A 23,940-nucleotide genomic window follows, 5' to 3' on the forward strand; every position below is an offset into this window, starting at 1 on the left:
ATCTTTAGCTGTGACAAAGGAAAAGAACTTAAAGCAATATGGAAAATGTTCTTGATTCCAAAACTCCTCAGGACACAATGGTGATTCCTTTGGTGGTTTTAAAATAAAAGAAATTACCAGTCATCTCATTGTTTTGCGAACTGGAAATCAGTCTGGTTATAGTTCTCCCAGATGCCTAGAGGGCCATGTGAACAGTAGTCCTAAATTTAAGGTCAAAAAATTGGAATGAAGCTGTCCACCTGGTTAGGATCTTCCGCAGCACAAAAACACTGTTTGACATCCTTTGCTGCTATTTCATCGATTCAAAATTAACCTGCAAACAAGTGTGCAGGCACGTTTCATTGTTTTTTGGGTAACAGGGGACCATCTGGGTAACAGAAGGTCAGTCTCAGATTTGAATCGTTTTCTGTTTTCTTCACAACCGGAAATTGTGTACCTCTTATCATACCATTAGAGACCATGTAACACTCACATCCCCTTTAAGCCATAACTGAAGCATGCGAGAAGATGTTACTGATCAACTCACTTGGCAAAAAAATCTAGGTTTAATTGGTCTGCATGCGAATGATACTTGAGCCTTAGTCTACATGTGAATGATACTCGTGCCCGTATTGTGATGATTCTCAGAACTGCTAGGCTATAAAAGGATAAAAGGAAAAAGTGACCCAGCCAAACATGCCGTGTTTTTTATGTTTCCTTAACCCAGTTAATTTGAAGCAGGATGGAGACCAATGGTCTGCAACGAGCGTCAATAACATCATCCTTACCCTCAAACAGGTGAAAGGAACCCAAAAAAATAATAGAAAAAAGAGAAAAAAAAAAATTCTCTGCAACAAGGACCAGAATACATTACAATACCCAAAACCGCAACTCCCAAAAGGGGAAAAAAAAAAAGTGAAAAGAAAACTCCACAGAGAAAAAAAAGATAGGTTAGGGGGACATCGAAGGGAAGAATAGAATAAGCAGATTTCAAGAAATACCTTGAAACCCAATTGTTTATAAACTAAGGAAAAATATTCTTGGGACAGCAGTCCTTATATACAAGCACCACGCTTTCCTTCCTCTAATGCAGCTTCAACAGATCAGATCCGAACTATTGCTCGTATCGGCGATGGGGATGAGTAGGTGTGGACAGCTAACCACCAAGAATGCGCGCTACCTCAACTGCTGATCAAAACAGTAAGCTGGCTAGTATCTGTATCCTGAACCAGACTGTGGTGGTGCAGGTGGCAAGCGATTTGGAGTACGACGGCTACTAGAGTTTGAACCTGAGTTTCCATCACCATTTTGGGCGGGGTCACTATTCCGCCGACTGTGACCGTTGGATCCAAATCTAGAATCACCATATGAACTTGAGCGGTCAACTGATCCATTTGCCGCAGCATCAAATGCCGATCTCCAGTCCTCACCTGCCGAACCACCAGCTCTAGGGCTAGGGCTACTCTCTGCTCCCAAAAAAAAGAAGAAAAAAAATAAACAATATAAGTCTCAACAATAAAAGCTAAGTTCTTCCGCTAGTGCATTGCCAGTCCTGAGTTGAAGGTAAGATGGGTACTTAACACCTCAGATACACAATTGGTACTCTAAACACCATGACAATATCTTAGATATTTATTTAGTTTCAGCAATGGTATCAGGAAGAACATAAAGTGGAATCAAATTTGGACCAGAATCTGGTCACTGAAATTAGGAACCAAAATGATCAGTATAGCAGTAATTTGGAAGAAGTTATATATCCAAAGAAATACAAGTTAGAATGCTCTAAATCTCTAATTTTACTATGGAAGATAGCTTATCTAATGAAGCTGGAATACTTTGCAAACAGATGCAAGAAAATAGACAATGCTGAAATTTCACTTTCTATTCAAGAACCAAGATACATTGCAGTAGAGGAAATGCGATCCAAGAACCAGAATGACCTACTACTCTAATAGGCAACAGCAACTCGGAATTATGAATAAGTAATGATCAGAAAACATAGATGGCGCAAAGTAGTACTAGTGAAGAAATTCAACAGGTTGATGGAAGACAAAGAAGAACTAGAAATCAATAACAAAGTTAGAGAATAAGAACAGGGAAAACTCAAGTCTTAATTGTAAATGTGCTAATCAACGCCATCCCTGACACCCACCCACAAACCCTAGCAGCAGCAACCCCCCCCCCCCCCCAAAAAAAAAAGGTTTTCCCCCCAAGTATCGGGACTCTCTTTTTTCCTCCTCTCTTTTTTTTAATTTATTATTATAATTATTATTTTAATATATTTCTTTTATTGGGGTGGGGGTGGGGGGTGGGGGTGGGGGGAAGTGGTTTTAAGGCGAGGAGAAAGTAATAAGACTCTAGCTCTTGAAGTTTCTAACTTATATTTGAACTCCTAGTGCATTTCTCACAAACCAGTTAAAACACCAATAAAAAAAAACAGGAGTCCATTCTAGCTTGTAAACCAAGACATCTAATCACAACTACTCTTATGATCACTTTTAACTCCCAAGTATGTCTTCTACAAAGTTACCCATGAAAACAGAACACCCTATTGATAATATAATCACCCATAGCTTAATTCCAGCCATTTAGGCAGCGACCAGGACCATGCCATGCAGGCCTCCTATTCTTGCCTCTAGATCCTCCACATGGATCATGCTAATGCACCGAGTCAAATAAAATGAATAGTTATAGCCTCAATACCAAAATACCCTCCTAGCTATCTCATAGCTGAAGTGGCACATATCTTGTAGGATATAGTGTTTGAAGCAGTTTCATCTTTTGGAGATGGTAAAAACAACCTTATTCACAATTGGAGTAAGAATAAAGTGGAATGACATTCCTCTTTTGCTGAATAAATGGGATGCAACTCCTTTAACAGAGAACTAAATAGATTGGGATTGCTGAAAAGATTTCTTCTAGCTGCTACAATTAGTTGGATTTAGTTGTGAGAATCACTAATCAAGCTGAGGCTGGGGCTGAAATGCCAGGACAGTTAAGACAGTAACACCACTTCAAAAGGGACAGTCAACAGGAAATTGATAAAGAAAATACAAGAAATATTTTTCATAACTAGGAAAATAAGCTTTAGAGAACATTTTTTATGCAAATAAAATAAAAATAACTTTCTTTTTTTAATAAATGGTATATCATGGAATCAACTCCTAGTACCTGCTCCACCATTGGACCAGCTGGAAGCAGCAGCTGCTCGATTGTCATGGACACTGAGCTGACGGGTGAGTTTTGCAAGAAGAGAGGACTGTTTCTGACATCGCTCTCTCTTACGCTTTACATTCTGGTCCTCCATCAGCAGTTCTTCAATCCTTGCTATGCTTTGGGCACTAGTGACGTGAAGAAAATAGGCTTTATTATTATTTATAAAATGTTCTCATTTCACAAGTGATTTAAAAAGAAAACATTACAACAGGATCAAAGTGCTCAAGAACATGTACCTGACAGAACTGTATAATTGATTAAGCATGTCTTCTTTTGCTTTCTCCACTTGGCAAAGAACTACTGCCTATTCAACCAGCAAAAATAGTCAGGTGATATAAGACCAACCTATACAAATACCAGATTTAAAATCGTACAAGAAAGCTTTTAGCTGATGAAATTGGCTTACTTTAGGAACATTAGCAGCCAGACTATTCAGAACTGCTTCTACATAACCACGTACTTCCTGAGACATCCACCTGAGCTCTTCCTCTGGATCAGCCGGTCTTCTGACCATCGTATCCTGAATGTTAGCCGAATCAGCAAACAATTATCCACCATTGTTCCTTAAAATTTATTTTGACCAAAATAAATTCAGTAAAATCATGAAAGCATATGTAAACTTATATTGCAAAAAACAATGATAAGTAATTAACATCTCATAAATGATAACCCCAAAACTGTAAGAAAAAAAAGAATCCAATCAGTACAAAAGTATTTCCTACATGGTCTAAGGATTGCCTGAATTTAGAACAAAACATAATAACCATACAAGGCTGAGCTATACAACTGATTCTTGAAGAAGCAATTCAATAAATAATAACTTACAAGAGAACCATCAGAAAGACTTTGACGCATGGGTAGACCGGATTCCCCCTTACCCAGACCCCTGGATGGCTGGATGACATTTCCTATCTTATTCATCCACTCATTCTTATCTGCTATGCTCTCAGCCTTTAACAAGACAGCACTGTGAGCTGCAAAGTTAACAGAAATTGAGGATTCCTAAAATCAATAGGAAAGAGAAATGGGGATGTGCAGCAGAAGCCTACTGGCAAAACACCAAGAAGTGGACATGCATGCATACCTTTCATAACAGTCTTGTATGGCACCTTGTTAGTTATCTTGAACACAAGGCTAGGTGCTTTGTCTGGTCCATTCGACTTTTTATCTTTAGAGCTTTTTGATGAAGATTCTTCTTCATCTGAAACCTCTTCTACATTACATTCCTGCCAAAACATATATGCAGATATAAGACAAGTAGCAACATATATGCAGATATAAGACAAGTAGCATAAAAATATTTAGAGGATTTCAGTTTTGATACTAACAGCATCTGAACATCCACATAAAGGAAACATAAACACAAACTAGACCATTCAATGAACTGCTATAAAGGTGCTACAATACTGGTGGGCCTTGGTGCAATGGAATCAGGATCTAGTCAGGAAACAGGCTCTCTGTGAAAGCAGGGGTAAGGCTGTGCATGTTATGAGCCTCTCCAGACCCTGCAGTAGAGCCACCTGCACTTTGATGCCCTTTTTATTCAAAGGTGCTACAATGTGGCAGAAAGCTAGTTTAGCTGGTACACGTATATGTTTCACTTTATCACAAGACAATAAAATACAGTAGATTACATGAATACAATGTAAAATGGAAAGCATCAACGCCCTGTGCCATTTTCTATAAAATTAAACATCTTTGGCACCAGATACAACCAGCATTTAAGTCAGGACAGAGAAAAAGTTTTTCAAGTGCCTCTTTTAAAATTCATAGTCCAATCCATAATCATAATTTCTGTAATGGAATAAACGGATGTGATTTCAATTAGTCAAAACCATCCACACATCCCAGCACCCCCACCCCCTCTCTCACCCCAGCAAGACAAAGGGATACAAACTACTTCAAATATACCAACAGAGCACAATACCTCCAATGTGATGACCCCACGAAAATGCCTTTCCTCTTGCTTTTTTGTGTACCCAAGCTGCACAAAAAGGTTAAGGTCAAATTTCAGTACAAAATAAAAACCAACCACCATCTATATTGCACATAAAATTTATCCAAGAATCTAAGGCATAATGTTGCGGAGATTAGCATGTTACATTACCTTGCCACTTTTCTCATTCAAAACAAACCATCGTCTGCTCCAGCCATTAGTTTTTGCACTTTTCTTTAATAAAAAGCCTGCAGACAGAAAAGTTTGTCATAGACAATAAAGCAATACGTAAGCATGATTCGAAAATCCCTGAGGTCAAGCTGTTGTCATTGTATACCTACAAGTCCTACATGTACAATGAATGCACACTAGAGAACTCTTCTAATCCACAAGTGAGGAAGTTGGGAGTGGAAGAGGCATACCCAATGCACCAAGTGCCCTGGCACTGTGGGATGTGAAGAGTCATAATGCACACAGCCTTACTCATATTTTGCTCAGAGAGGCTGCTTCCCAACTCCCCCAAGTTATGTTTTTCTATTTATTTACTTATTCTTTTTCCCACAAAGCGTTGATGATTTTAGTGACGATCAATCCTAGGCAAATGTACTTTCTGTTACACAATTGGAAATCACTGCAACTTCTAGCCATGTTTTGGTTTGTATCAATTGAAAGACATCTGAAGCTGCGATCAAGTTCAACTTCAGAGTAGCCATGACAAGAATTCTAACTTCATCACTTGTCCTTTTTATAAAATAGTTTATAGTTTATTGGAGAAGAATCAAAGTAGTTATTTATCGTACACCTATTACATAAATACATAGTACAGACAACCATATCCTACAACAACAAAGAATAGCCAGTAGCCACCAAGGCCCAACTCCAACCCACAAAAAACATCAGGACTGGAAATCCTTTGATTCAGTACCATCACCAATAAAAGGCTTAACCTAAACAAATTCCAAACTACACTCTCTAAACAATGTACCTGCATTTGGTTTCTTGTTTGAGACACTAATGAAAGGAAAATGATGTAGCTTGCAATAACTAAGGTCAATAAATAGGAATTCAACAGAACCAGCTTAAGTTGCACTAATTTATGTGTAGAATTAGCGAAAATCAATTAGAGTGTATTAGGACTTCGATTTAAAATGACTACGGGCCCAAAGTTTAAACTGTGAGGGTAATTTTCACAATAGCATATGGGATGGAATATTGCTGCCTAACAATGTGTGGGTTTATTTGGATGGTTTCCAATATTTTCCATGAGTTGAAATGTTTTTCAGATGGAGGATCCCAATTAGAGGTTCAGGATAAATTCTCTGAAAATATCAAGGGTGACTGTGTGGGATGAGGTACAGTGGATTGTTTCAAGTTGGGAACAATTTTCATGGTTGGGAATAGGTTTATGAAAAATTAAGTTTTTAAAACAACTACAGTATTTTGGGAAGGATTTAGGTTTATTAAGAATCAGGGCTGAAGTAGTTGGATGGGGCCGTAACTAAAATAGAGTGGGAAAAGGGTGTACAGATGATGGCTATGCTCCAAATCCTAGAGGATTCTAATAATTGGATTGGACAGATTTAGGTCAGAAATTTCAGTTTTCTAGAGATTCTGCTGTGTAATTGCATGCAGTCTTCCAACGGCATCAGCATCTTATGTCTGAAACTTGAAGAACCTGAAGGAGAAGAATATCTTTAACCTAGTTGATAAGAAGCTTCGTGAAACCTCGTGAGCTCCTCACCAACAAGGAGTTGATTGCTTCAACCAATTCCACAAGCTAGGATTTCAAATACTAAGCAGAATCTCTCCTATACAGTTGAGAAGACGGGAGGTGAGTGAAGGGGACAACTGAAATTTGGACTCGCCATTTTAAAGTTTTAGTGCTTGTGCTTTGGGTTGTTTCCTCCAAATCTATTTTGGGCTTTCTCCTGTCTTTTCAGCTCAACATCTGGATTTGTCAGGAAGTTTCCATATGCTTATATTGGTTTTCTTCAGTTTGCCAAGATAAAAATAAGGAAATGTAACCCTAGCTAGATCACAGATTGAGAAAATTATAGTTCACTACCCAATCTAATTACAGTACATGTACGAACCTGCTGTTATCTCCCCACCGGCCCCGGCAGTCTTCAGAGCTGATGTCTCTTGCCCATCCTTCTCCGACTTCTCCGACTTTTCAGGTTTTTCTTTCATTGATTTCAAGCTTCCTCCAGATTGCTGACCTCCTGTTTGGGGACTAGTTGCCTACAAACATAGAACATGTGATTAAGGTAGTATACTAAACCCAGAATACTGGTGAACATCAAAACTTTGAAGTCTTGAAATGCAAAATTTAGCATCTCAAGAAAGATATCAGATTTCTATCATTCTTACAGATATCATCAGCTCAATGCTGTAAGATAAAGAGGAAGGCCCAATACCCTGTTTAGTATGGCTTGCTCAGCCTCTTGCCCTTTCTTTGATGATCGGGTCTTCACCTCTTCCTCACGCCGCTGCCTTTCCATCCTAGTGAAAACATTGCTGATGAATCAGATACTGAAGACTTCCAGAGCACACAGAATAACAGGACAAGGCATGGATAGATAATGAAGTTAAAAGACACAATTACAATAAGACATATATTTAGTATTATCACGATAGAATGATTACAAAGAGACTCACTTATGCAGAAAGGAGAAAAGAGAAGAGAAAACTAGTACTGACATCATGGTTTCAAAACAGGGTATCAGACATCACCTATGCAGAAAGGAGAAAAGAGGAGAAAACTAGTACTGACAGCAAGGTTTCAAAACAGGGTATCAGACATCATACCAGTCCTCACTGATTTCAATCCTAAAAACCCAAGAATCAGGGCTCAGATCTGTAAATCCAACACTTCTTTGGGAACAATGAACTAATACCAGAGAATACTTTTTCCCTCACTAATGCTTCTTTGAGACATTAGGCTTAGATTAAATTAAGGTTAATAATGTAACCTATTATTTATTTTAGCTTTCTATTTTCTGATAGTTTAGTAGTAAAATTTTAATCAGTGGAGAGAGATTTTATTTAAACTGTTTCATGCTGCTGCCAACAGTCATCCAACCTCTTTCACCATCCCTAATTGTCTGCCTCCCATCTGATCATTCTTAAATCTCTTCTTCCCAATGCTCTTTTCTAACTTCTAATGTGATCTACGGTGCCAACAATTGGCGTCAATATCTACTAACACTCTTCAGGTCAGTTTGAGAATTTACGAGGTCAATACTGCGAATGAAACAAATCATCACACCAGATTCAATGAAGATCTGATCTCTGTTGGGAGTGCTGATCAGAACTTGAGATCTCATTCGATCTTTAAGCCAGGTTCATGGTGCAGAAATTTTCCTGAACTTCTTGCTTGCTGTCCAGGTTGGAGGCCGCGTAAAGTCGATAGATATTGGGTAACCATTGCTCCCCGAAAATTGTACTGCGGTTGGGAAATCAGAGGAGTTCGGTGGATTGAAAACAGCCCAGGCTTCCATTTTGGAAATTTTGATTTCTTTTCTGTTTGTCAAAGGCTGAAGCAGACATATTTGGAGATTAAAGGATAAGTCACCTTATTTAAACAAATCGTCTCGCCTATATTGCCATACTCTATTTTAGCGTTCAGCTTAAAAAATAGTCCTCTAGCCCATGTGTTTTACCCTTTACTTAAGTCATGTTAAATTACAATTCAGCCACCCCACTCACAACTTCAGATTAATAGTGACCAAGAAGCCGGAAGACATCATGCAACTGGCATTTCTTTGTTGTATGAGATTGGCAGGTTGACCACTAGCAAACAGAAAACTGGGCTGTTTTTAACAAAACTTCCAGGAAGGCTGGCAATACCATTTGTAAATAGGCCTGCTAAGAGCAGGCTGTGGAAATCAACACAATGAACTCATTCGAATTAAATAGTAAAATAACCTAGTTCTTTATGTGCATCAGATAGTAGTCCATTTATGTTCCTTCTTCCCAAATTCCAGATTTCCCTAACAAATAGATCCTCATTTCAATTATTCAATTTATAGAGTAAAGTACGAAGATTTCCATGACACGGATGCACATAGCAGTTAATGGATAGAGCACAAACAAAGAATTACATGTGGTGATCACCGGTTAGTTTCAACAATGATGTGAAGCATACCTTCTCTGCACAAGACGGATGAAGTGTTGAGGAGGAACGAAGGCACGCTCCATATCAACTAATGCAACAACCATTTTCTTGGCCTCATTCTTAAACACATCCAATGCAGCACTTGCAATTGCCACAACCTGATTTCGTTTGCATGTAGGGAATAATTTGAGCAAGACAAATTATAGAAAACTTTGTCTGGTGGGTTGAGGAGGAATAAGGAGCACAGGTTACCCCTTTTCCCACCCCCTGGGAAGGGTGCTAAATGAAAACTCACAATTACCTCTCGCTTAAAAGGGGGATATCTTCCAAGACCTGGTGTAGCATTTGCCGCAGCAGAAACTATATCAACTAGGACGCGGTGGACCTGATTCAGTCACACCAAAAAATTTCAGAGGAAATAGCATTGAGAGAAGGAAAACAACAAAGTGAATTCCAAGCACATTCCATGAGATAAACACTAGGATATGAAGTCGACCCAACGGTTTACAAAGCAAACTACTACAAGAAATATAAGGCTGCAATTAAAACATAGTGACTTGACAGTAAGAACATCAGTCTAACCTCAATTTAGTTGGGACAATCTTTACAAGAACAAATGCCAATAATCAATGAAAAGCATTGCCTAAAAAACTGTGAAGTGTCTCAGAAAACTTGAGAATCAAGATGATAAGCACGCCGAAAAAATATATAGAATTTCCAATGTCTAGTCGCTCAGAAAAATCTTGAATATTTTAAGAATCTTGACTTCCTTTAGGCCTTAAAAAAAAACACCTATCCTCATTCTATCTATCCCCTTAGGGTTTTAGTAATGATATGTTATATATATGTATATAATTTTGAACCTTCCTTTGATTCCTCAGCAGTAGCATACAGTTGCAATTAACCAAAGATAAGCTGGCAACCATATAATAAACTAATAAAGAGAAAAGGGAAGAAGGTGGGGGGGGGGGGGGAGGAGGGAGAAGAAAAAGCAGTGAGTACACTTCTGAGTCTTTACAACAGTAGTATGAAGCTCCTAGACCCCCACCCAACAAAAGAGATGGAAGGGGGGAACAGAGACGAAATACAAAATACGTTAACCAATGCATATGCCTCATGCACCCCAGAATGGGGTAAAGAGGGGTACCAACCTTGCCTCGTAAAGAGGTAAAGAACTTAAAAGAGTTTTTTTAATACAATCTCTTTCTCAATCTGCATATCCAGACAAGCATGGGACTTGAGTGTTAAGATGAGTTGGCACTTCGTGTAAAGTGCACACACCTCCCAAAAAAGGGGTAAAAATGGATCTTCGACAGAGAGTTGAGTTCATAAGAATAACAGAAAAACAGGAAAGCAAAGGAAGGGCTTCAACATCGGCCCACTAGGAGAGTTCAATTCACAAGAATAAGCGGAAAACAGGAAGTAAAAGAAAGGGCTTCAACATCAGCCAACTAATTTTACCTCATCAACACATAGACGTGATGGTTCTTTTGCCAACTCCAGGACACTCTTTATCAAAGACCGCAAACCTTTTTCTGGAGATATAAGGTATGGTTGATACCCATCAGCTTCTAGCACAACCTGCAAAAGTATGAAAAAGGGACATAAATAAATAAAAGCATAGAAATTTGATGGATAGACAATACAACAATAGAGGTCAAAGGAAGAACAGATACCCTTTTCACGTTGTTGAGGTCAAAATGTTTGTCTAAGGGAAGCTGCTTGATCCTGTTAGGGAAGTTACCCTCAAAACTTGCAACTACTTTCCAGCCAGCACCCTGCAAAGAGAACTCGTAAAACTCAACATGTAGTACTGGATATCATCATACCAGTTCTGACTAACTAGAATTTTATACTGTTTTAAAGCTGAACAAGAGAGGCCCAATTGCACTTGCACGAGACAGGTTTCCGGACCACAATCATTTTCATGACAAATCTTGATGACTCATTCCACAACCAAATTCACATACAGACCTGTAAAATGTTCTGAGGACCACAGAAATAATAATCAAGTTGCAAGACTGCATGCTATCTAATTTGCAAGCAAAAAGGCAAATCCAACCCCTTGACACATACCCAGAACCAGGCCAGTACCAAACACTAATAATGTAGTTCTCCTACCAGAATTTATCCACCTAAAAATGCAGTAACCAAATTGGTCACATCACTCATCCTTCAACTAGGCTGGGTCCAAAATTTATCTGCCCCTACTTGGGAGGGGAGGGGGGAAGAAGAAGATAAACCAGTGAGCTTCCAGCTTGCTTGGCAAGTATTTATGTAGCATACCAGATAAATGTGTTCAAAATATATCTATACAAAGTGAAATACCTCTCCCTTAAAATTTTGATGATGAATAAGTAGTAGCTATATAGAAGGCTGTATTTATATAATAATAATAAAAAAGACGAATCCATCCACTTGAAGAAAATAGTGGGGAATATAATGGTTGAAACTTGAAAATGCACCTTTTATTTTCCAGGAAAATAGCTGGAAAAAAATAAAAGAAGATATCCATCAATTCATCAAATGCCCCTTCCCTTCTCTTTCTCATCCTCCTAATTTACTTGGCGCCAGATCTTAACCCAAATTTTAGAGAAAGTAACCAAACAGTATTGGTTGTTCCTGGAGAACTCTTTCAAATTAAAACCTCCCACTCCCATATTGGACATGGAACTTTCAACCGCTGACTTCCTTTACCCAGTTCTATATGTCCAAACCCTTTACCAGTTAGTCCAAAAGCAGCTGGACATGATTGGTTATTCCCAACTTAAGTCAACAAATATATCCTTCAGTTAGCAGAACTCTTTCAAATTAAAACCTCCCACTCCCATATTGGACATGGAACTTTCAACCGCTGATTTCCCTTACCCACTTCTATATGTCCAAACCCTAAGCCCTTTACCAGTTAGTCCAAAAGCAGCTGGACATGATTAGTTATTCCCAACTTAAGTCAATAAATATGGTCAGCAATGACAGTTTAAGGTTTTCCTTTATAAAAACTGTCATTTAAGTTATTACATTTTCTTTAAATGTGCAGGGTTTGGAGATCACCATCCTCTTTTTACAGAACCAACACTTCCTAGCCTTGATAATTTTCACAAATTAAGCTAATACCATGACCATGCATGAGGATTTGTACAAAGCTAGTTAGAGATAACTGCTAATCCAAATGATTAATGCATTTAACTGCAAAAATAAGACATGACAATGTTGAACATAAGTAGGTCATTACTAACCAATGCTGCATTTAACTATTATCACTTTGAAAAGGGGAATAGATGGATAGATATGTATAGTATCTATGCATATTATGCTCACCTCACCGTGAGCAATATGCTGAAGAAATTTGTCCTCAAATTCACGGCAAAGCTCTAAAGCAATAGCTCTTGTTCCTTCAGCACTATTTGCCATTGATTCACCAAGCCTAAATAACTCATCCTCCACTGCCTGAGACTTACCCTGAAGCCTGCAAAGTTTCAAAAAATAAAGGTGTTAATTTTGAGTTTGAAAGTATAGATAAAACCTCCCAACCTTATACACCCACTCACTGAGTCACTGGACGAAACTTGTGAATGAGAGAAGTCAATTGACAATCTTTAGCAATTAAAATTGATACTGAATAAGATAAGGATAGTCTCCATAAACCAAAGCCTGTCTTATCCAATTCAGAGGGAGAAATGTGTAGAATAGAGGCCCCCTTTGCATCAGCATTGATTCACATTACAGAAATGATTGACAAGAAAAGAAAAAAAAGAAATGTTACTGACATTGAATGATTCTTGTGAGAGCAAGATAGTGAAGATACCATATATAGGGAAGTTACTTCCTTACACTTGCAAAATATTTTACTAATACAAGTTCATAAGTCATGGAGACAAAAGTAAATGCAGGCAAGACTTGCACACCAAGAACAAACATTTCACATAGACTTCAAAGTGGAAGAACATACTGTATATATGGAAGCCACATCCCTCACCCTGGAAATGGGTCTCACAAACATAAGTTCATTACTCATGGAGATAATGAAAAAGATAAGCAACACTTTCTTACAAATATACAAACATTTTATCAATCCACAAGAAACAGAAAAGAATACAATAGGATACGAAGTTACCATAGATTACAGAAAACTGTATATACAGTGTGCGCCACATAAATGAAAAAGAAAACATATAAGTTGGAGAAAGCTTATACCCAGAAAGGAGATTCGGCAGTCTGATTTTCATACGCTTACGAATCTGGCGAGCAAGGGTGTCCACTAAAGCGACTCTGCCAAGTTTATTTTGAGGGGCCCCAGTAAGAATAGATTTGAGGCTCTCACTCTCAGCTCGCCAAGCAGTTTCTAAGGAGTTCTCAGAGGCAACAGATCCAGACTGCGCAGAAGCTATGGAGACAGATTGGCCAATTAAAGCAACCCATGGAATATCAGATGTATTACGGGGGCCCTGGTTTAGCAGCAGGGCTTGAACAGCAGCAAGGATTTTTGGGTCTGCAGCTGCTTGATCTATTTTACTGATAACACCAACGGTTCTAGTACCTACAGTATAAGAGATAAAAGCAATTAGGTCTGTTACAAGAAATTGAGAAATGTAATATCTAGCAGGAATGTATGCAGCATAACACAAATTTTCAACATTTGTAAAGTTATAAAGCTGTAAAGCTGTAAGGTCAACTGCACCCTACTTTCTGAATCAAATTCTTTAGCTATTCTTAGTGCACGACATGAGGAAATTTCAGGTGCCTGTGCAGCTGGTACCACTACTAGCACAATTGCATCATTGTGTTCCACATACTCGCTGATCTGAAATAAAAGCTCAAGAAAATAAGACCTTCAATTAACTATTTAAGAGGGGGAGGGGGTGGAATGCAAAATATATTAACATAAAAGAAGAATGGGAAGGAGCTTAGAATCAACAAAAGGACAAAAAACATTTAACAAAGTCTAAGAGACTACAACAAAAAGCATTGTTTATTAAAGCAAACTGTGAAGCATTACATCCCTGTGATTGAAAAGTAATAAGATTAGTAGCCACTAACCATCGAATCATCCATAATCCGTTGATCCAATCCAGGCAAGTCAATCAATTTCAATGGCGGAGCTGCGGGAAAAAATTATGTAAGCTGAAATGCTAAAGAACATTACATCAAACATTTAACAATGCATCAGCAGGCCCATTTATGAATTATGCCACCATTGGACTTGCTCACACGATAGAACCCTCATTGTAGGCGATAAACAAGACACTTATGAACCACCAATATGCCCTTGCTAGTTTAGTGCAGATTCCGGGGAATGCAAGGCACCACAGTCCTAGCAAGAACAAAGATTTAGGAAGCTCCTGACACCAAGATCTTACTTCAACCAATTGCAACCTCAAAACAGTAAAGCAGACTACAATTACCACAACAATGACTACTCCAGTGGGATTCAAAAACCCACAAGAATTATGACAGAGACTACCAAATAGACAAGCCCCTACAATGTGGCCTAGAAACTCATCCTTAGCTAACTACTCAGCCAAGTCACTGGCAAACTTCACCAGTCAAACAAATGCATATTCCTGGCAACGCTTTTTGGAGAGAGGGGGGGGGGAGAGAGAAAAGAATAGGAAATCTATCACATACTAGAAACAGAGAAAGCCTGGGAAGGCTTTTTCCAATTGTGGGCTCTTTTTTTTGAGGGGGGGTGTTGGGGTGGGGGAGGGCAGAAGGGACCAATACAGTCAAAACATAAACCAGACAAACCATTAATAGAACATACAATAATTTTTCATCCACAAGAAAAAAACATAGAACAAACAACAAGCACAAGGGTAGGGGAAAGCTACATCCTCATAAGCATAAAATCACAAAACATAATCAAGGACAGAATATGCTAAATAAGCTAAGCCCATTAGCTTGTTTCTCTCCTTTGGCATCCAAGTGAAACATTTGCTAAGGAGGCTGACGGAATTAATTCTCTGACTAAATGAGCAAATCCCCTTCAACCATGATATTGCTAAAACAAACTCACAATCCCAATGAAACCCAGAACTCTGACCAAATGTAAATTTCAAATTCAAATTAAGAGAGCACAACTAATCACATTGTAATTGGCATTTTATTTCAAATAAATTAGTAGTTTGACATATCATGGTGCTGGCCCTGCTGGGTACATGAAGCATGTGACTCAGCTGATGTGTGTGCCTTTATGGCAAGGCATCAGCATTAAAGCATTATACTTAACTCTCATTATGAAATAAGCATACTCATAACTCACCCAATCACATTCATTCAGTACTTCATCAGCCACTTGGCGATAGCTACTAATAGTACAAAGACAGCGTATCTACTCCCCAGGCATGATCAACACCCATCCAGAACTGCATTACATAAACTTTTCGGATTCCCCTCTTTGCAGGAATTGCAAACACCACATTAAAAAAAATTATACCACACAACACAGTAATGAAGGATCTAACCTGTGCTAGTACGCAGTTTTAAGTATATTTCATCACGGCTCTTGCCAGTAGAACCCTTACTCAGCCTATCTTGTAGAGAATGTCGAAGAGCACCTATCACCACCACAAAACAAACGTATTAGAAATACCCAAGATATGAAACATCAGAAGAAGAAAGTCAAAAATATCATGCTTGGTTCAATTGTATTCAAGGTCATCATTGGTAAAGGCAGCACCCAAGAGGCAATGCAAGCATTGAGACACTATGCAATCAGCCACCTTGTGTGTGTCCAGATCCAAAACACCAGCCATGGGTCCTCCACGTATTATAAATCTGAAGCATTCTCTCATTCACACAAGTCAACAGTAATACTTGAAACCCCTGATGTCTTATATCCTGACTTTTATATCTCAGCATACATATGTGCCTGGAAAATGTACCCCCAGGATATAAAATATGAAAATACCTTGGGGGCACCCACCTGGGCCACTAGGCAGCACGGTGGCGACAGGCCAGATCTTGGTGCCATGACAACTATACGCAGTATATTCATAAACCACACCAAATAGAAGTCACTTGAATAAAAAAACAAGCATAACACTAAGAGGTAGCAGTTTGGTAAGAGCCCTCACTTGCAGAAACTTGCTGAGATTTGTTATCAATTCGTAAGATGATAGCTTTGGTGCTCAAGGAATTATCCTTCTGCAGATCAATACTGATGGGAGCCCGGGTAGCACCATTTTCACCCGTTGGCTGATAAATATATTCAAGAAAACAAAGCAGTTAAAATAGCAGAATGAATGTGAAACACTCAAAAAGTATATTCCAAGAACAAGACCATGACAACATGCAACTCACCAGAACAGGATGTCCGATTAAACTGTTTAAAACTGCAGATTTACCAGCACCCTGAAAATATAATGGGCAAGGAAGAATCAAAAGAATGTGACGAGAACTACATCAAATCAAGTCACACAAAAAAAAATGCTGAATTGCTAGTTTCATTAAGCCAACTGTTCTAAGTGCATATTAAATTACCACAGAATCCACTTTTTTCTGGGAAATTGTTAAACCAACTATCAAAATAGACTTGACTTTATGATGCAGATTAGTCAATAGTCACCTAGAGGGCTTTAGTTATTCTACATAAACCCAGGATTGGGTTACATGGGTCTGGACCTTTGAGCCCATGGGATTTCTTTGTAATGAACCAATCTAATGGGCTTTAAATATGGGAGGAAAGTAGGAAAACAGGAATATGGGATTTACTTCATTTAGTCAGGAGTCATGTCTTGAGTCAGTTATTTTCATTATTTTAATTTTCTAATCAGTTTTATGTCAATTAGTTAAGGACTGAGTAAGGCCGCTCTTTTTAGTGTTTTAAGTCTGTTTTTAAGTTTTCTATGAGTTTATAAGGGGCTCCCTCCCTGTCAACAAAATTATAAACAGAAATCATAGATCCTGTGCTTTGCTCTTTGAGAGTATGGTGAGATGCCATCAGCGAGAGGTAATGGATCAGACACAAGTCTGTGAGAGACTCTCCTATCTTCTTCTTCCCTTCTTCATGTTCATGTTTAAAAATTTCCTGCAGACCTAAGAATTAATCAAACTTTGTAACATCGCTGGACCTGAAGTTCGCATCCTTTCATGGGCTGGTCTACATCACTTCAACACAGTCACATTCATCAGACAGAAGGTAAAATCACTAGCCAAAATGTTCTCAAAGGTTTAAGTTAATGTCAGATAATATACATTACAAAGTCAGCATTACTCATCCATTGCTGACCTCATAACCCGTATACAAACAGCACACAACTCATTAATCAAAACAACTGCTCAATCCGCTAGGAGCATATATGCCTAAAAAATTGAACTTCCAATTGTCAAATCCATAAATTTCTCTCCATGAGCCAGTATTATTTGCAACAAATGGCTAAAAGTTCAGAGCTTAAGATCCGATTGATCTTAATCTGGATCTATGCAGCATTTTAAGATGTAGCCAGCTAACTAATCAATGTCAGTGAATAGAAGGAGCATTAGAGGGCTGGGGGTAGGTTCTACGACACAGGTCCTCAAGAAGATGAAATGTAAACCTTTATAAATATAAATCAATAAAATTATTGAACTGCTACTGAATAGGATAACATGCCATACTTGTGTTTCATCTTTCCAATTGGATCTCGGTAATTTTTCCTTTTTTGCACTTCCAAGACAAGATGGCATTGAAATTAACATCCCGGATACCTTAGTATCTCGGGAGATCTGGCTCTTCAGTTTTTTGGCAGACTAAGTTGGGCTCTGAAACTGAGTTCTTAACCATAATAATAACTAAACACCAACCCAGAGCATCAAATATCACAAATTCCATGTTTCCTTACTACTGACTATGTTCTTAACCTGCTTTCACAAAGGCAGTTTCTGGACTTGAACCTGTGATCACTAGGTAATGTTTCAACCTTGCTGTTGCACCAACCACCTCTAAACACCAGAAGAGGAAAGATAAAAAGTGTACCCCCCCCCCAAAAAAAAAAAAAAACACGCCAAGAAAACCAAAAAAACCTAAAAATAAATAAATAAGGACAATGACAATTCAAAAGTGCAAAGACAAACCTATTATTGCTCACTACGGTAGCACACCAAGAATTATGACAAGGAGCAATAAATTCTTAACCTCCATAATGGAAAGAAAAGAAGAAAAAAAAAATAGACAATGGGCGCTAGAAATTTGATCCAACTAAGCATGATGAAAGGATTTGAAATGATCATCTAAGGGAAGGAAAATTAGTTTAAGTTCAATCTGGATATTGAAATGAAGGACGGTAGATTGCTAAAACCATAAAAGCATGGATCATGTCTCCTGGATTGAGGACAACTGAAAGGCATATCTTCTGTCCCTTGGAGTCACCTGAACTGTATGGTCATCTAGGCATTTTAACTTTGAACTGTAAATATATTTTTTTGAGTTGATCTTTCTAATTGGTTTCTTTGCAAACCTCTTTATTGAGATCTTACAACCAAGCGCAACTTTTACTCAGCATCAGAACTCAGAAGACCAATCTGCCAATTTCAGCTAGAAAGACAGCAAAAAGTTCCCATTATCATCAGTCCATCTGCTTCCTTAGTTAAGAAATGTCATTCCCATGTTCAACCAATGATAAGGACATCACACAGGATTTAGGACATTTCAGAGGAGAAGCTGACATTCACAGAAATATCTGACCTCATTTTGGTGAGATGTTTATTTTCAACCCGTGTGGATGTACGACTCGATTTGCACTGTTCTTTTTTTTAGGGTTTTTTTTTTTTTTGTAATTATTTTATTTAGTGTCAACATTATTAGTTACTAGTATTGAAGGGGGTTACTACTGGAAAAGTAGTCATTAGGAAATATTTCCTTCCCTTATTTTCTATTGAGTTTTAAAAGACAATTTTTGAAAGGTAAGACAATGAATGATGAATAAACCTGTGAGAGTTTCTCCATTCTCTGCAGCATGAATGATTCCTTTCAAACCTTAAGACTGAATGCAAGTCGGTCCAAAGCCAAAACTGCTTTCTCTTCTCTCTTATCTCTTAGGCTGCTACCCCTTTTTTTTTCCCACCATTGCTCTAAGTCTTAAGCTCAGACACAGTGTAGATTCATCAAGTAACAACATGGCACTAAGGGTACAGTCTTGGAGATTGGAAGTCACCAAGCACTTGGTCACAGCATTTCCAGCTTGCAGGGTAGTAAAGGAAGGTACTATCTATCAAGTAACTTTTACCATATTTCAATGAAATCCTAAAATGAATTTTCTGCAATTGTATTTTGAAGATCATTTTTGGTTGCTATTAAAATCTGACTTTCTGAATGCATATGGTGAGTTTTGTGACAGTATTTCTTTCCAAACCTAAATTCATTTAATCTCTAGACTTATATTAGGATTCCCAAACCTGCACCAACCAGTACTTTAGATTTCATTTTCTTTACCCTTTTCCTTTTAAAATTTTTGTATCCACTGCACAGCGCTTCCACGTTTAGCAGGGTCTTTGGAAGGTCAAAATGTACTCAGCCTTACACTCTTTCCAGGACATGAACCCATGACCAAGTATTCAGTAAATAAGCACTTGACCGATGCACCAAGCAATGCCTTCACCTTTTTCCCTTCAAAAATGCCAAATATTTAACACATAATTGATGCAACCATGGACTCAAAATCCCAAATTCAGGTTGCTATGGGGCCCACCAAAGTGTAAATTGTCAAAAAAAAAAATTTGTACAGTATATTAAAGAATGAAGATTTAAACTGAAGGTGGCAATTCAGCGATAAAACCTTATTTAAAGAGAAAATTTTGGCAGATAAAATTGATAGGGATAAAAAAAATTACCAACAACCAAAAGGGGCAATCTTGGAAAGGAATCAAGTAAAGTGCAAACCCAGAATCAAAGGTGTGGAGGAAGGGTGGAATTGTGTATTTAGTGAACATACTTCCTCATAAAAAAGAAAACAGCCCAATGGAAAAGGAGATCTTGCAATCAGAAATTCTCTCATATGGCCATCATTTAACCTCGAATTCAGGGATCAAATCCTAACCCAGTGTCCTCCAGGAAGCACCCAATTGGAGGCCGAAACGGTTCTCCAGTAGAATAATGCAAATGCTGCAAACAGCCCAGAAAGTGATCCTGAAAACAAGCTTTGCTATGAAAAGCAAATGCACTAATTGATTGTTTAAGCAAATTTTCATAAACTTGAATCAACAAAGGAGTGCCTTCACCATTAATCAAAAATATAAGATAGAAATCTATCTCTGCCAGAAAATCTCGTTAAAACCTTTGAATTCTACTAAATAGAACAATCCAAGTTAAAGATACTCTTTATTCATTTTACCCACTACAACTAGAACTTCAAGTGGTATCCACTACCATAGTCCAAGCAACTAACTATCGTTATGTGACAGAAGGTGTTTCTTTTTCAAGAATGAATTGGGGCACTTCAATTACTTTAAATCCGGCCTGTATTTCCTCATTTCCACCTCCCGAGATCTATCCAGAAAACAGAGATGTATAATCAAACAGGTCAGCTGCCCCTCGAAAATATTAAAGGTAAAACAAAATTATAATCAGTACATATAACGACATTTATCTGCCACATCTTCGAGCGTAATAGATTCAAATTAGCACTTGAATCCCTAATTGACGGCAGTCGATCAACTAAGACTTGCCAATCGTAGCATCCCATGTAACCTTATTTCCAGCACATTACAACTGTGCAATTTTCACAAAATTTAATATCTCATTTTCTAATTACGCGGGTAAGTTTCCACTCCTCCCATTGTTAAGTACTCATCCTGCACTGATATAAATTATTATTTAAAAGAGAAAAAACAGTCGTAAGGATTCCTGAAACAGAATGGAAAACTGGATCCAAAGATCTAGCAAAATAAATACAGGACCTAATCAACCAACCAGAGACAAACAAAATTCGAACCAATCCGATCCAATCGAAACAAAACCGGAAGAAAAATCCAGGGCCATATAAACTTACAACATTGCCAAGGGCGACGACGTTGAGGAAAGTAGACGTTCTCCTCGACGGTGTGTTTTCGTCAACATCTTCATCGGCAAGCAAAGAAGAAGCCTGCAGCATCGAATCGGACAGCTGAGCCAACTCCTCTATCGCCTCCATGGCTTCTCCGATCAGAAAATCAGAAGCAGCACAGAGATCGAAACTAGAAAACCTATTAAATTAACACCGATGAAGCACGATAACAAGTGGATTCAGATTCACCGGAGATTGTAAAGCAAACCCTAGAATTAGCAGAGACTGGAGCAGATCCAGATCAGGGTTTGAAATTTTGAAGATTCAGAAGTTAGGAAATGTGACGTAACAAGAACTCTCCCCCCAGTCCCCACCACCACCGAAGAGGGAAGGAGAAATGAATAAGGAAAAATGACAATAACTATTGAAGAAAAACTTGAGAAGAAGAGAAGCGGAATCCTCTCTTTTTAAATCTCTCTCTCTTGAAATCAAAATGAAACGGAGCAAGTAGCACGCACACTTTTCAAATGCCGGACACAATTTTTACTAATTAATATTTGTCTTTTTTTTCCAAGAAACAGCTCTAAGTATTTCTTTTATTCCATGAGAAATATTCTGATTGGTTAGGATTTTACGATACTTTTGGGCGTTCTCGTGTAATACCCTTTAAGGTTGCCTTCGTCAACACGCGCTTTATCGGACGGTAAGCAAGGCATTGGAAGTTACTTAATAGCGTGGAGCTTCTCGTATCAGGTATCACACAACAAACTCGCACGTTGTTAAGTTGTTGTTGTCTGAGCCAATACAATGCCCGACCTACAGTCCTACTAGGACACTCTACATTCATCCACGATTTTCCCACACTCACATAAGGCTTGATATAGCAAGATGTAAACAGATTGGATTGGATACACCAATAACTAGATCTAAATTCGATTACCAAAACTGATATCCAAAATCAAACGAGCAAAAATTTAGAAAAGGCATCATAATTAGAATCGGAATTTTATCAAAAATCCAATAATAATCCAATTCGATATCCAATTATTGATTGGTGATTGCCACTTTTTTATTTTTCATTTCCGATTACTGATTATTAGTTTCCGAGTTAGATTATTAGCCCATTTTTTAGATAAAAGTGTTTAATATTTTACTCTAACTGGATAATTTTTTATTTTCGATTATCCGGATACCAATTATTGGTTTTCGAATTCGATTATCATCCATTTTCAGAGAACAAATGTTGAATATTTTACTCTATCCGGATATTTATCCAATCAAATAAACAATTATCCAAATATGAATCCGGTTGCTTAGCAGACAAATACATATATTTTTCTGTAAAAAAATAAAAATGATGGACAATACAAATGCGAATTCGGAGGCGGATTTTGCCTATCCATTTACAGGTCTTATACAATATCTGCCTATGTCAGCCACGGGCAACCTTTGTGATATCAGAACGATGGTTTGACGGACAAGTTGGGTGGAGATAATATTTATACAAAATTTAATTACTCGTTGGGCACTCATTCGGAGATTTTCCAATGAAATAAGCTAAATCCCCATAAATGTGTCATCTTGGATCAATCGGCTCATTCGTTTATAAATGGAATGGTTCAATACTAGGTTGGGTCACCCAACGGTATTGTCACAATTGAACAACCGGATTGGACAGGCTAGAGGGCCAAAAAAAAAACCCTCTTATTTTACTTGATTATAAGTCTACCTTAACACCAACGTAGAACTGTTCTAGGAGTGAAACCAAAACCTTTTAGTGAAGAGGTCGTGGGTTTAACTTTTGCTGAGGCATATTAATATTCCCATCCCCTGGCTTAATAAAGTTCCTTTGTACAAAAAAAAAAAATAGTCTACCTCAAAAACAAATTTGATAGAGCGATACATTGCTCATTAGTAGGGAGGAGGGGAAATGATATGGTGATAAAGTAAAGCAAATGTGTTTATACAAAAAATTTCTCTAATCATTTTCACTTGAGTATTGAAGCCTATTTTTTTCACCTGAGGTAGAGAACTACCTGCAAATCATTTTCCTTGATTTGACACAAAAAGCAGGGCTCCACACGTGTATTATTGCTCTTTAAGAGATCTCTTTTTTGTTTTCAATATTTTTCCAAAGTAAATTATTTGTTATAGTGAAAAGTCTCATAATAAAGTTTCAAAAGTAATTTGAAATTCAAATATGTTTAGCCTATGGTGGGAGATGAATAACAAAACACATTGTTTTGATTAAGCATATATTTCATGTGCATTCTTATTGTTGAAGTGGGTGAGCTATCCTAAATCTAAGCATTTCACCCCAAAAAAATAAAAATAAATAAATTTAAGCAAAAAATTGGAAAATGTAATACTAGATGGCGATTTCCAAACCCTTGTTTTTATAGTAGTTTATGAATTTAAATGTGTCCGTTAAAATCATTTTGAAGTAAAAAAAATTCACTTCCCTTCATTTTAATTTTCTTCCCAGCACTATAAAGCATTAGTTAGGCAGGTTATGACCACTGAACAACCCCATTTAGAAGGTGTTGTAAGCTACACAAGGAAACCATGGTCTTCAGTCTTCAGTCTTTATCTTAGATGGAAATAGACCAACAAGATTTCTCTTCAGATTGAAACGTACAGTAAATGATGCCCATCGGTCCCATCAAGGGCACTAGATTTGAATTATTATGAAGATGTTGGGGTCTGTCCTCAAGAATTCAAAATTAAATTAACTG

At 37.8% G+C, this 23,940-nt stretch overlaps 1 protein-coding gene across 1 annotated transcript; it reads right to left on the minus strand.

The window, feature by feature from the left end:
- Positions 1–138: 138 nt before the first annotated feature.
- Positions 139–21,716, minus strand: LOC149008999 (dynamin-2A-like). The gene is made up of 22 exons (XM_089160470.1): positions 21,212–21,716; positions 16,548–16,598; positions 16,322–16,442; positions 15,710–15,802; positions 14,286–14,347; positions 13,932–14,049; positions 13,443–13,785; positions 12,567–12,714; positions 10,925–11,026; positions 10,710–10,829; positions 9,550–9,633; positions 9,279–9,406; positions 7,549–7,633; positions 7,225–7,372; positions 5,303–5,379; positions 5,123–5,179; positions 4,280–4,421; positions 4,021–4,169; positions 3,602–3,715; positions 3,432–3,499; positions 3,151–3,320; positions 139–1,445 (listed from the first exon to the last, which is right to left on the minus strand). Exons 1-22 carry the CDS (start codon positions 21,350–21,352, stop codon positions 1,189–1,191), a joined length of 2,778 nt encoding a protein of 925 aa, XP_089016596.1. The 5' UTR covers positions 21,353–21,716; the 3' UTR covers positions 139–1,188.
- Between the last annotated feature and the right edge of the window lie 2,224 nt (positions 21,717–23,940).

This window comes from Hakea prostrata, chromosome 7, assembly GCF_041222555.1.
Source record: "Hakea prostrata isolate BN-2017 chromosome 7, UWA_Hpros_2, whole genome shotgun sequence".
NCBI classification, from domain to species: domain Eukaryota; kingdom Viridiplantae; phylum Streptophyta; class Magnoliopsida; order Proteales; family Proteaceae; genus Hakea; species Hakea prostrata.